The sequence below is a fragment of the Xyrauchen texanus genome, chromosome 12 (assembly GCF_025860055.1).
Source record: "Xyrauchen texanus isolate HMW12.3.18 chromosome 12, RBS_HiC_50CHRs, whole genome shotgun sequence".
NCBI lineage: Eukaryota > Metazoa > Chordata > Actinopteri > Cypriniformes > Catostomidae > Xyrauchen > Xyrauchen texanus.
The window spans coordinates 20,734,674-20,749,124 of record NC_068287.1 but is presented as its reverse complement, the minus strand read 5'-3'; the positions used below and the strand labels follow the sequence as shown (position 1 = coordinate 20,749,124).

The 14,451-nt window shown below is 35.9% G+C and overlaps 1 protein-coding gene across 1 annotated transcript in view; it reads right to left on the bottom strand.

The window, feature by feature from the left end:
* Positions 1-9,597, bottom strand: part of LOC127652628 (rho GTPase-activating protein 23-like) — a 99,151-nt gene extending 89,554 nt beyond the window's left edge. The window contains exon 1 of the mRNA XM_052138881.1: positions 9,316-9,597. Within this exon, the coding sequence (XP_051994841.1) occupies positions 9,316-9,324 (9 nt within the window). The 5' untranslated portion in view covers positions 9,325-9,597. The remainder of the gene's footprint in view (positions 1-9,315) is intronic.
* Between the last annotated feature and the right edge of the window lie 4,854 nt (positions 9,598-14,451).

Sequence of the window (14,451 nt, the reverse complement as noted above, 5' to 3'; positions counted from 1 at the left end):
CGGTATAAAATCCATAAAAGTCGTGGAAGTCTATGGAGATTTCCCACAGTTATATAAAAACAAAAAGTGTGTGTGTGTGTGTGTGTGTGTGAGAGAGAGAGAGAGAGCGCTAACTGCCAATTTCCTCTTTAGGTAATAACATTATAAGAGCCAGCTACCCTTAAAAGCGTGGTGGTACCATAGTATTACCATGGTACAGTACATTTGGTACTTTTTTGTTAGTGTAAATCTTGACTCATATTATGCCAAATTGGATATACTCGATACAGAGAAACATTCACTTTATCTGCTCCTCTGTGGTGAAATGAGCTTCCATACAATCTGCTAAAACCATCTCAACATTCAAAAACCAGCTGAAAACACATCTGTTTCGAGAGCTTAACCAGTCCACTTACTTAATATATATATATATTGTTGTTTGTCTCTTCCTTCTACACTAGCTTCTATCTCCAGACACTTTGAGAACTGCAGATATTGTTGAATTTTGTGTGACAAATTGCTTGCTATGTTTCTCATTTGTAAGTCACTTCTGCTAAATGACAAAATTTATGTGTAAGTTGTGACAGAACCCCTCTACCAAGGTTAGAGAAACATAGTGTAATGCTGCGGTACACTGGTGAGGAGACCATAGGCCATTCTTTAGAATAGATGTTAATGCAAGAGATGCTTTAGTATTGTGATGAGGAGGAGGGCGTGGCCGGGCCGTGAGGATGCACGCCAGGCACTGATTGTCTTAATCAGCAGGGAGGGGGATAAAGACGAGCCAGAGGTGCTAGTTCGATAGAGAGAGAGAGAGAGAGAGAGAGAGAGAGAGAGAGAGATGCACGTGTCCGCTGTGTGTGTGTCTGTGTGATTATGTTTTGTTAAGTTGTGTTGACTGTTCTGCCGGTTTCCACATCCTCCTTGCCCATCCTTGAACCCCGTTACAAGTACTCTAAATAAACTGCTTTTGTAAGGAAACAGCTCATCACTTAATGAACTGACCACTTGTCCGCTAATCTTCATCATGTTTTACACTAAACAATCCTTTTGGAATGAACTATGTGTGGAGTTTACTATGATAAAATTGCTGTTTTACAAGAGAAGACACTGGCAATTTTGCAGCCGGTAGTTGTCAGTTTACGGCTTTCCCAATTCGTTTGTATGGTATCCGCTAACAGTGATATACGCTAGTTGGCAGTTACGCTCTCTACAGTGGTAGAGCTGCAGAGGTTTGTATCTCAGTATAAAAGTATCTCTGGTTGTGACCAATGCTGGAGAGGAGATTGGAGCTGTGAAGGTCAGAGGTTGCATTTTGGGAATTATAGCCATTGCAAAGAACAGAATGTGGATATTTAACATACAGGAATTTCAGTCAAGAGCTCTACAGGACATGGTGTGTTCATGACAGATCAATCAATATGATGCAAGAAAACACACGCGTATTGATTTAAAGGTCGCTGTATTGGCCCTCTTGTTTTACGGCACAACAACGTAATGCTGGATTTAATCCTTCTTAGGAACAAATAATACAGTAAAAATAGCTCACAAAACCTTTCATGTTTGTGGTTTTCTTGATTTCCTTGGAGGCACTCCAACAACTAACTTTGTTTGCGTTTGATTTGTGGGAAGGCTAGGGTGTGAAATGACTTTTGAGTAAATATACAGTAGGAAGTGAATTCAAGTTGGCTCATTGTTATTGGTCAACCGGCAGCACATTTACAAAGCTGCTCAGAGAGACAGGGCAAACAATATGACAGCAACCTCATGTTCTTGCTCACATAGACAGAAGTTAACAAACCCAACAACGGAGTACATGGGTCACAGCAGGACAAAGAAAAAACACATTGTGTACATTGTACATGTTGTAAGTTTGTCTTGTTGACTAAACTGAATTGTACTGAATTGAAGTGTGGGAGATCAGGAGATGCTTTAAGATTGCAGACCTCTGGAAAGCCGTATACCATCAGAGAGCACCTTAAATTTCCTCGTCCTCAGGGCACTGAGGCTAACACACTAATGGAGCTACACAGAAATACAGAGAACGTGGCACTCGGCCCTACCACTGACTCAATGCCTCAGCCCATGTGGCTGTCATTAGAGAAACAGTAAGAAACAGGGAGAGCCTTTGCAATACTCTTTTAGCTCCTTTTTGTATGTTTCTTCAACACACGAATCAAACATAGTTATTTTTGATGTTATGTTGATTTTGTCTGTATATGTTTTGAGGACCGTATTGGTAATAAATCAACAATTTGTAGAGCTGGCTGAAAATAAATGATAAATGCTCATTCATTGTAGTAAACGTCTCTGTCTTTCTCTCTCATTATTAAGATCAGGGTTACAGAACCATTTTATTTTATATTTTTATGTACTACAGGAAACATTTTCGTTATCCTACTTGACATAATGAGCTAATATATATTTCTCTGACTCCTAATTAAAAAAATACAACAAAAATGACAATAAATTAATTTAAGTTTTATATAATTTTTATACACAGTATGTTATACAATTTTAATCCTTTTCTAAAACCAGAAAAAAAAAACTAAAAACTTTTACTTTTTACAATTATGTTTTATTTAATTATTTTATTTTAATGTTTATTTCATGCGTTTTTGTATTTTAATGGAGTCACTTTCACTGGCTTTTCATTTTTGATATGTGAAGCACTTTGAGCTGCACTTGATTTATGAAAGGTGCTATACAAATAAAATTCAATATTATTGTTGTTGTTAAAAATTCAAAACTATTTCAACCCTCTATGTTACCCCCGCAAGTTTAATTAAATTAACTCTTAACTTCCATCCATGGTGTGTGTGTTCATGCATGTGTGAGAGATTACCCTCCAATGCCTATTATCCACACTACTCATCCTCTCTTACCACCAAACCAGACAAAATTATCCTAATTATCCTAATAACCTGCAAGACACAAGATAAGAGGAGATGGAAACAGTTGGAGACTGCAGTACCATTCCCAGACTTAGTCAGGATCAAGACACAGCCACATGTGTTTCTCTCATGCTGTTACAGTACTTCCACCTTCTGCTATCCTGTCTTTAAGCTCTGCTTTTTACTCTCAATCAAACATCACGTCTTGGACAGTTGCAGATGACTGGAAGGGAAAATACAGCGAACTCAATCTTTTCTTGTAGGCTTGCTTTTATCTTCACTTTTTTCACGAATCAGTGTTTTCACTGTACCAAAACGTTTGTTAAATCAAGCGTGTATGTGGTTCCAGTGCTGCTCAAAGTCTTTCCCATATGCTTATCTCATTATATACACCCAGTGCTCATAATAAGTCCTGCAGCTACTGCACACTCCATTATCATTTCATGCACTCCATCAGGAAAGACTGTGTGAGTGTATGTTCAGTTCTAATCCTATACTGTAAATATAAAAGTTGTATAATTACATGGGGCCTTAATAGTTCAGTTGAGGGGTCCACAGGGACGTTTGTGTCTGGGGCAGAATGGGGGAGAGGTCACAGAGTTCATGAACCCATGTCTTCTGGGCTGCTACAGCCTGTCATAAATCTACACTGTTCACTCTTTTCAATCTGTGGGCCATGCAGCATTGTGCTTTACAGTTGAAGACTGGTCTGTTTTAAAAATGACTAAACTTAAGTAATAAAAAGTAAAATATTATAACCTGTACTTATTTATTTATTGGTATGTTCCCTTTTTGCTTTAATGACAGCATGCTCTCCAGCTGGCATGGACTCCTCAAGATTGTGCAAAAAGGAAAGGGAAAGAAAACAGACCTTTTATTGTTTCTTCGATTTACGTTTCTTTTTCTTTTTTCATGCTAAAACTTTCTGTTCATGCAGGTTAAAATTAGATTTTGATTTTCAATGTGGTCCCCATTTTGGACCCCACTGTTTTGCTGTAAAAATTGAATCTATGTTAAGGCCCTTAAAAAGTAGAATGTATGTTTATATGACTGTGTGCATTTTCCTTTAAGATGTCACTTTAAGAGTTACAGGTTTTGATACTGATACAGAAACTTTGGGACTCCTCACTCATATATGCTCAATCCCTGGACAGAAATTACATTCTAAATGTTTAAAACCACAACTAAAACCAGATCTAGAGAAGAGAACATCTGTGATACTTTGCCATTTTATCCCTGGAGGAAAGAACAGAGCAACTAAAAGGTAAAAATAACTGGAATGAGAGGAGATTCTCAGAAAGGCAACTCATTGTGTTATAAACTACATTTTTTCTCTTTTTATGAGCTATGATGAGGATACTGAAGCTTTTTTTGGTCACTGAGACAATCTCATGATACTTGTAAAGTGCTAACGTCCTGTTTCCTCCTAATTCATATGTGGCATAGCGCACATACCACCACTTCCTTTCTTTTAACATCACTTCCTCCAGACTAAAGGTGAAAAACCAGGGTCTAACCTCTACATGTTCAAAAGCATCCATACATGAAGAAGCATATAGATACATACTACAACGTTTCTAAAAACTATCATAATGTCCTTAACATTTTCATTATGTTGTAATGCACTGTTATGTAGCCTGCATCAGAAACCTTGATAAACAACATACAAAATAAAATAAATATTTAAAAAAAATATCATTATCAATTATCATAAATTAGCATAACACAACATAACATTACATAAAGTGTCCCAGCTCAATATAAAGTATTGGTTAATTCAAAAGCTCCAACAGACTTCACCAATGCTTACAAAGAAATGTCTGTGTATAATAACCTAATAGCTACACTATTCAACCACCACTCAGAATGATCCCAGGCATCACTTTAAAGTGAGCTTACTCAGCGAAATACGTCAAGATCAGGAAAGAGAGCAATCTGTAAAACATGAAGTACATACAGTCTCTTTAATCCCTTCCTTATAATTTACTACAACTACAATAACAATGTTTGCATTATAAATCTGTCAATAATGTTTATAAGTTAGATAGATAATATGACACTAAGAAAACATGCGCAGATGAGAAATATTTGGAAAGTAGAGATACATCTACTTCGCTAAGCACAAACCCACAGCCATCTGCCCACTAACTACTGAGCGGGATACATTTTCCCTCTAAATTTCCCTCCAAATATAATCAACAATCCATGTAATTTAACCAGCATGACGACGAAAACTAAATTGTCACAATATGGTCACATGAGTTAAATTAGAGGGAAAGAGAGGAAAGGGGCAGGGCAAAAGATGTGATAGATGTGAAAGGGTGAACAAGGAGGGAGAGAATATTGGACTGAACGATTTAGAAAAAAAAATCAAATTCCGATTATTTAGAGAGAAAAAAATGTGATTGTGATTTGAACTGCGTGCGATATGATAAACATAAAACAAAAAACACGTGATTCCTTTTAATACAAATTAAATGTTTTAAATTTTTTTGCCCATGCAACTAGGAAAAAGGGTGTTCACAATTGAGTCCTCTTTAAAAAATGATAATAATAAATAAATAAAACAGTGAAACAAATTGTGAAAGGGTCAACTCACTTTCAGTCATTATTTTTCTGAAACACACAAGTCAACTGAAATATTATATTATTGCAATAATAATAATGTTAAGTTAATATATTATTATTTAAATATATTATTGTATAATAATGAGTATCATTATTACTATTATAATTTATTATTGGTATTATTATTTAATAGTCATTTATTTATTTAATAATTTCTTTACTTACTACGCAGTCCCAGTAAACCCTTTATTTCGGTGGAAGCTTTTATTTTGAAAACTGAAGGACGGAAGGTTCTGTTGTTTGAAGTTGAGTTGACTAAAGCATTTCAATGTAGTGAAACGCTCTCATCAGCCTTGCTGTCAACAAAAACCCACTCTCATGGAGTTATTTTAAATGTGTATATAGTAGATTTGAGCATTATACATTTACATATGAGAAAGCACTACACATTACAGACAAAACAGCCATGCACATAGACGCAGCACATTGACACTATTTGTTTAATTAATTCGCAGAATTCCCAGTTTGAAAATTGCACTGATCATATTACGATTTCAATTTTATTTTGATTAATCGTTCAGCCCACCCTCATGTTGTTCCAAAACAGTATGACTTTCTGCTGTGTAGCACAAAAGGAAATGTTATGCAGTCACTTTTATCGTACAGAAAAAAAAGATGCAATGAAAGTGAATTGTGCATGATGCTAACACTTTTTGTGTCTCACAGAAGTCATGTGTCGGAACAATATGAGGGTGAGTATATTATGACAGAAATTTTTCATTTTCTTGGAGAAGAAAGACTTTAATTTAAAATGTGTGTATCTGCTTGAAGTGAATTTTGTACCTTTATAGGAATAAATTGGCATATAGTTCACCTCAGTGCTAACACACATGGAGCCACCAAACTCTCATTTTTATTTAAGGGGTCTTGAAGTGTCTTCTAGGTACAGCAGAGGATGAAGGTTGTGACTGCTGATGTAGTAAGTTTTACATTTACATTTAGTCAGTTAGCATACACTTTAATCCAAACATAGCAAGCAATTTGTCATACAAAAGTCAACAATATCAGCAACATCGTACTGCAAAGGTTCTCAGAGTAGCTGGATTATATCAGGTTCAATTACTCGTTAAGCTCAATCTAAAAAGTGTATTTGAGCATCGCTCAAAAATGGCTTATAGGCAGTTTGATGAACCAAAACAGATTTAAAGTCATGGCAGAGGGAGAAAAAAGTTATAGCAAATACCATTCAATCTTGATTGAAAAATGTGAGGGTAGAGGATATATTAGGACAAAGAGAGTTTGTACAGTTAAAGGAAGCAACAAAAAAAAAAAAGGTAAACGGGCTGTCCAAATAATTGCATGGGCAGTTAATGAAAGCTGCTGTTGGTATTTTTTTGTTTTCTCATGTTTTGTTTTCTTTAATCAAACTAAATTGTTTGATTAAAACCAGCCCAATATTTTTAACATTGAAGAAACAATTAGAGAGTACCACTTTTTACAGTCTAGTAGCACAAAAGCAGCTGTTATTTTTAATCGGTTTGCAATGTGCTTAAAGAGTCAGCTACTCTTACTGTCATACAGTCATTCCATACTATTGATCAATGGGATGACCTTCACAAACTCTCTCTCTCTCTCTCTCTCTCTCTCTCTCTCTCTCTCTCTCTCTCTCTCTCTCTACACACACACACACACACACACACAAAACTTTCTGCATTTCTTCATAAAAAAAAAAAAAACATGTTTTTTTAAGTGATTTGAATTATGGGGCTATTATTGAGCTATTATTATTTATTGTTTTACTTTTCAGCCTTTAGTAGCCTTAAATGCCCCTGCACTAATTAGAGCAAAAATATGTGTTGTTATGGTGAGTGAGAGAGAGTGTGTGTTTCTGACTTTTTTTAAGTATTGATCTACTGTTACTTTCAACCCATGGAGTTCTGTTCATTGGCTAGCATGCTGTTTGCCTGATGGCAATGTTCCATGTGAATACATTTACACACATATTTACAGATCAGGTACCTGTCCAGCACTAACCTGTCTCTGCTCACACAGATACTTTTTATAATAGCCTCTTCCTGTTCCTCTCATAACATTAAGTCACTGCCATTAAACATATAGTGTCAAACACTATAAATCTATATGGGACAAAGGAATCTGAGATACTATACAAAACATCTGCACCACACATACAATATTTGCATATAAAGCAGTAAAAAGACAATTTTGACATAAAAAGCTCACACATTTAAACAAACACACATACATCTTCTCCTTTAAACTCACAAAGTGCAGATGTTTCTGATGATTATGAGTTTCACAGTGTCTTGCATTGTCAAAAACACAGATTCAAACACTTAAATCTACACATATCAGGACTATAATATATACTCCACCGATACAGTGCTAAAATCAGAAAGCAGAAGTTTTTGATTGTGCAATTAACATAATGGAATGCAAAATATTTGCATATTCACTTCAAAATATTCCTTTGTTAAAAAGTAACGAGTTTATTTATTTAAAATTAGATTTATTTAAAAATGCTTCTCTTTACTATGTATACAGTTATTTCAATTATCATTTACCAAGTTTTAAATATTCAACCTTATTCATTTTAATTCAATACTTCAAATTTATTCTAAATTAATAATATGTACAATGTGTTAAGTGCTAAATTCAGCTAAATTGAAATATGTCTTAAATCTTAAAAATAATATGAGAAATAGAGTGTTCTAATGGTGCCTCCATTTTTCCCCTACTATCCCATCAACAATTGTGAGTGTTTTGAAAAGGACAGGGTGGCTCTGAGCAAGAACCCCAATCTTGTATCAATTGTTTGGACTCCATGTTAGCTGAGTCCTGACTCCAGTTAGCTTTGGAGAAGTTGTTATCCTATGCATTCACAAGCTTTGAATGTTTACACAGTGTGGTCAATAAAAACATAAAAACATTTAATTGTTTGTATGTTATTTGTTTAAGTAGACAGTGTTTGTGTTTGTGTTTTGTTTTTAACTTAGTTAAAGATCAGTTTAAATTATTTACTAATTTATTTAGAAATTCAGAAATAGAAATTAGTATTTTAATAGAAGCTAGACAGTATTCAAACATGGCTCACAATCACATACACACAAATACTCAGACTCACAAATACACATGAAAAACAAGAAATGCAGCGTCATGTTGTCCATCCATAGATCTCACAAAGTGCTGCTCCAAAGGTGCGAGACTTGCTTCTAACTGAGTGACATATTGTTCAGGCAGCAAATTTAACCCAGGGAATCAGCATCCTTGTTTCTCTTTACTCTGTCACTGTGTGCATGACAAGAAACAGCTGGAGAGCAACACAACCTCTTGTCAAACATTTTCAGAAATATCTGATAAATTCCTCAGACGTAAAATTAGGGATGTCCCTGAAATTTCAGGAGAACGTTAATCCTTACTGAATTCCCAAATCTCATGTTATTGTATATGATGTATATATTTTTTCAAGGTAGTAATACACAGCAGAGTGTAAGGTTACTAAAATCAGATTTTTAGCAGCAAATACACCAAATTAAACATGCTATTGTCAAATCAAATAGTGATGACACAACTCCCCTTTCTTCATGTGGCATGCTGTAGGTCTTTCCCTGCATGACATCATCTAAAAACAAAAAAAAGGCTAGCAACATCAGCTAATAAAGCAAGCAACCCTGTAGTGTGTAACACACACATGCACACACACACACACACACACACACACACACGAGAGTGATGCAAGCATCCTGCTTTGATGTTTGCTTTGCCCAAAGCATTGCTATAAGGGAAGAATTCTTTGTATGTGTACAGTTGTGTGAATGTTTGTTCTGTGGAAATATACACAGGTCGTATCACTCACTTGCTCCATGCTTCAGCAAACCCTCTTCCGCCTTCTGATCCCACTCATGGCACAGTATTCCCTACGTTCCAGTTTCCCAGTGCAATATTTCCTCAACAGATTCCCTAATTCAGGAATCCTTAAAAAATCCACAGATGTCCTCACATAGCCGCTAGACTATCAGGAGATAAGGCTGTGAGATACATTCTCTTTTTCCATTGTCTTTCCTCTCCCCGTCAGCCTGTTATTCAGCCAAATGCTGAGCGCTCCTATTATCTGTCACTTTCTCTCTGTCTGGTTTTGTTCCTCTCCTCCAGGCTATGTGCTAATGCAAAGGCACAGGGTCAGTGCTGTGACTATGATTTCCTTCTCTCCAGTATAACAGAGGATACAGGACTCTCTCTCTCTCTCTCTCTCTCTCTCATTCAAGAGTGTTCCATACTCTTCCCTTGCCTTCATAATTCCAATTCTACCCTCCCTCTGTCTCTCTCCACTTCCCTCCTTTACTTCCCTTCCCCCACTCATTTGGATTGTAAGGGAAAGGAAGGGGGCTTGGTCATAATGGTTCCATGTGACTCTTAGCACTGGGCCATGGTATCCAATGAACTAAAGTTTATTCTGTTTCTATGGTGGGACCCCCTGATGGCAGCCTGGCTCATGCCTAAGATGAAGCTTCAGTCACCATTAGCAACCATAGTGCACAACAACCATAATGCTGTGACTGACACTTCCCATAAGACCAAGCAGCAACACGCTGTGCAAAGAGCATGTGGGTACATGCAGTGTGGAGCCAGTATGAAAGAAAGTCTGCTTTGTGTGTGAATTGTATATGTGTGTATTTAAGTATAAGTCTTTAATTGTGTGATTTAGAGTTTCATTGACCTCTGCAAGGAATGCATGCTTTTAGTTTTAGGGATGAAAGATATTTTAAAGGTTAAGTGTGTAATTTATGTGCTGCTAGTTTCACATTAAGGAATTGCTCCAATAATCACTGTTTTCATAAAGATTCCAGTAAGCTACCCCCATCCAGACTGATCTCACTATGTTTGCATCTCAATCAGCTTCCTAGTTTAGGGTACTGGTCAGGAAGTCGGCTATGTCTAGGGGTGTCTCAATCGCAAAATTATTCCAGTGCACTGAAATGTTTGTTCCCTAAAAATTCCCAGAATGCATTGTGAAACAGTGGAGCATCATTGCTCACTATATGTTCCCTTACCGGAAGTGTCATTAGGTCTCTCAAGTTGTTAGAGAACAAGTTCGAATGTAAATATAACCGTCAAAGCATTATTTTATCTTTAAAAGTGAATTATATTTCATTCATAATGTTTATAAAAGAAAAAACATCTTTTAGATATTAGAAATGTTAAAAAAAAGTTCAAAAATACATTGAACTTTCAAATACATAAATTTCTCGTGGAAACAAGGATGCACATTTTAAGACACTTCTCATTATATGAAATTGTGCATCCTCATTTCCTCGTTACTCTGTCCTCGCATGTGACCGGACACTTATCAAGGTCCGCCATCATTAAGGACACGAGGAGGCAAGGATTGAGGACAGACAAAGCTTACTGAGGATGCTTGAGCGAGGAAGCACAAGAGCATCCTTAACATCTGGAACAATAGTTTTAATTCAAGTTTCACCATTATAGTTTAAATAAACCATAATTGTCACATACCTTAACAGTGTATTTTAAATTAATTTGATTAATTATGAATACATTAATAAATAAAATGTCAATAACATAACAGCAATTACGCTGAGTTACTGCAGCTGTGCAAAAATGCACTCTGAAGTGATGCCTGATTTTGCAAGGACCATTTTACAAATACATCTTGCTTTGATTCCTCAGTCCTTGTTTGAGTTCGGAATTGCATACAACCCATACTACTAGTACTACTTCTGCCATATCTGTCTATAGTAAGAGTAGTATGGTAGCATTCTATCCTCATTTCCTAAGAGGGTGGAGCTTGTAAACGAGGACAGGAAGCATGGAAAGGAAACGAGGATGCACAATTTCAGAAATGAGAAGCATCCTAGGTCGAAAATTCTTCAGCTAAAATCAGTCTAGCCAAATTTAAACCATTGTCCACAGTTGCTGGAGCTGGAAGTGTTGTTGAACAAATTGGCAAGTGTAAGCTCCAGCTTCCGGGTGAAATGTCCACAGAGTGGTGCCAAAAGCAATTTGCAAAGTGAATTGCTTTTTGTTGTAAATGATGGTAATACAGTGAAGAGGAATTCATATTTTATGAAATCTACCATCTAACCCAAATCCTATCCCTTAACCTAACCATCAGTAAAAAATTGAATTTTAGAGGGAAAATGCAACCCCCAAATCTTTCTGTTTCCAAGTGGGACCAGTACGCATGTCTCTGTCGCACCACAGGAAAAGGTAAACATATTTGAACTGATGAAATTATTTTTTTTATGGGAAATGGCACTTGTCAGTAAGCCATGTGATCATGTTGTCCCATCTTCCAAAAGATAGCCCTGCCCCAGACAGACTATTTTTTATTATTATACACCATTGAGCAAACCAGTGTTGCTGTGTCTTGCCAGAATGGCCGCTCCAAAAATTTTAAAAATAAATGTTTTGATAGTGCCACAATGTTACACTTTTAGGAGAAATCAACTTAATTACAAATGCTTTTGTCTCAGCATACTAAATGGTGATACAGGAAAGTGAATAAACACATATCAGCTTTACTGGGAGAAATCTGTTTTATACAGTTCTGCATAAAACCAAAAGTGTGCACTTCCATTTACACAAAAAACTTTTAAGATCAATATAATTGAACAATGGATGCAAACACACACTAAAACTCACTTGCATAGATAAAAAAGACAATGGCACAGGCATGCTTGGTAAATCAGGTAAAATTCATTCGTATATTAGTTCCTTTGAGCTACATGAAGAAACTCCACAGTCCACCCTTCAGCAATAGGAACAGAGGCACATTTGGTAAACATTATCTATAACACTTACTCTCTGCCTAGCTCTTCTGCTGTCACTTTTACTCCTCTATACTTGCTGATATCTCTTTAAATATTTCAACATTTTCTCTATTTCTCTCCTGTTTTCTTTCTCTTTCTGCTGTTGTCTCCCATGATGGATGCAATCTACCATTCTGAAAGCAGTGTACCGTGGTAACACATACTTTTTAGAAGTAATTAATGAGCTGGGTTGGGGAGTAAAGGAATTCTGTTATGATGAGCAGGAAGGCAGACGAGGGGTAAGGATCTAAATGCAGGGTTAGCTTTATTGAAAGGGTTGAAAACTAAACAAACAAAACCAAAACAAAGGAAACACCCACAATGGGGAAACGCAACAAAAACACAGAAAACATACAATGGGAACTGGCAGGATAAACATAAAGAAACACGAAAACAAGCATCCATATACATCGACAATCAACAGGGGAATGGAGAAACAGCAGGGTTTATATACACAGGAGACATGATGATGACAAACGACGATCAGGTGAGCACAATGACACAGGGCTGGCAGTGATGAGGGCCGGGAATCATGGGAAGTGTAGTTTTTTACAAAGGGAATAGGAGTTTGAGACAAAGACTAGTGAAACACCGGGCAGACAACAAGGGAATCGTGACAAATACATGTAGTGGGATACTAAATATAAGTAACTGTATTCCACTACAGTTACAGTTTAAATCATTGGTAATTAGAATAAAAGTTACATTCAAAAATATTTTGATTACTGAAGAGATTACTTTCATTTTATTGTCATTTGTTTCATTTAACATTTAGTCCTTTCAGATGTAAAACATTTATAAATATAAACTATGTGATCCAAAGTGCATTTGAACAGTGGTGAAACACTTTCTTATGATGTGTTACATTCATATGAGTGACAGATAAGTAAGTTTGAAATAAGTTTGGAGCAGAAGAAATATAAATAAACATTGTGTAAATTGTCAGCTTTACTCTAAGCTAAAATGCTATTTTTAGCATTTAGCATAATTCATGGTTACATGCACATGTTACCAGACACAATCATATTTTTTATCAAGAAAATTCACGTTAGATCATAGTTTTTTTTCTAGTAAAACCTTTGATATTACAGCAAAAATTGTATTCTTGATAATCATTTTTGTATTGTTTTCCTGTAAAAATATCTAAAAATCCTTAAAACAAGATCAATTAGATTGATCTTGTTTTAGAAACAACACTGCATAAGATATTTTTGCATTTATTTTTAACCTGTGTATTTAGTCTCACTGTACTGGCAGAGTTTTTTATAGTCAAAACAAGTGAAAAAAAAATCAACCAGTGCTAAAGAAGTAATCCAAAGTATTTAGAATATATTACTGACCTTACGTAATTCCATTACGGAATATGTTACAAATTACATTTTACAGCATGTATTCTGTAATCTGTAGTGGAATACAGTTCAAAAGTAACCCTCCCAACCCTGTTATGAGTCAGTGGTTTAGGGGTAGTTTACACAAAACTCAATCTAAAATGAATGTGAACAGCACTATGTTAATTCTTTAATATTAGGCTAAGCTTTTCAGGCTAGGCAAGTTTTTTAGGGGCACATTTTATGCCCATTCATGGTAAATCCTCTATATTTGTGTTCATGCTCCTATACCGGTAGATGCAGTTGGAATGTTTGTCCTGTAGATGGAAGTAGAGTGCTTTTTTTATCTAGAGGAATGAACAAAGTTTTAAGCCTGTCAAATGGCATGTGAACTGTCAGGAAGTCCTACATTGTGGAGTGACAGAGCTGTGGTGCAGTGGGTAGTGGCTCATTGGGACCCAGGGTTTGAGTCTGGTCTGGGTTATGTCCTGAATTAAAACATTTTGGTAAATTATTCCTTTAAGGTGTGGGTTTCATACAGTGGAGATGTTCCAGTCATACTGCATAGAGTTATGGTCTTTATCCACTGTGTTTTTCTCTCTTACTCATACCACAGAAGACAGACCTTTGTCTCAATTTGAAAGATGCTAATAGATCTCATCTTAGGTTAGTAATTACAATAACTCTGCTGAACACAAACAAAGACTTTTAGAAGAATATCTCAGCTCTGTAGCTCCATACAATGTAAGTAAATAGTGGCTTAAACTTTGAAGCAGGGACTAAAAATGACATGTTTTTCATTTTGGTTCATTCTGAGCAAAAACAAAAAAATTT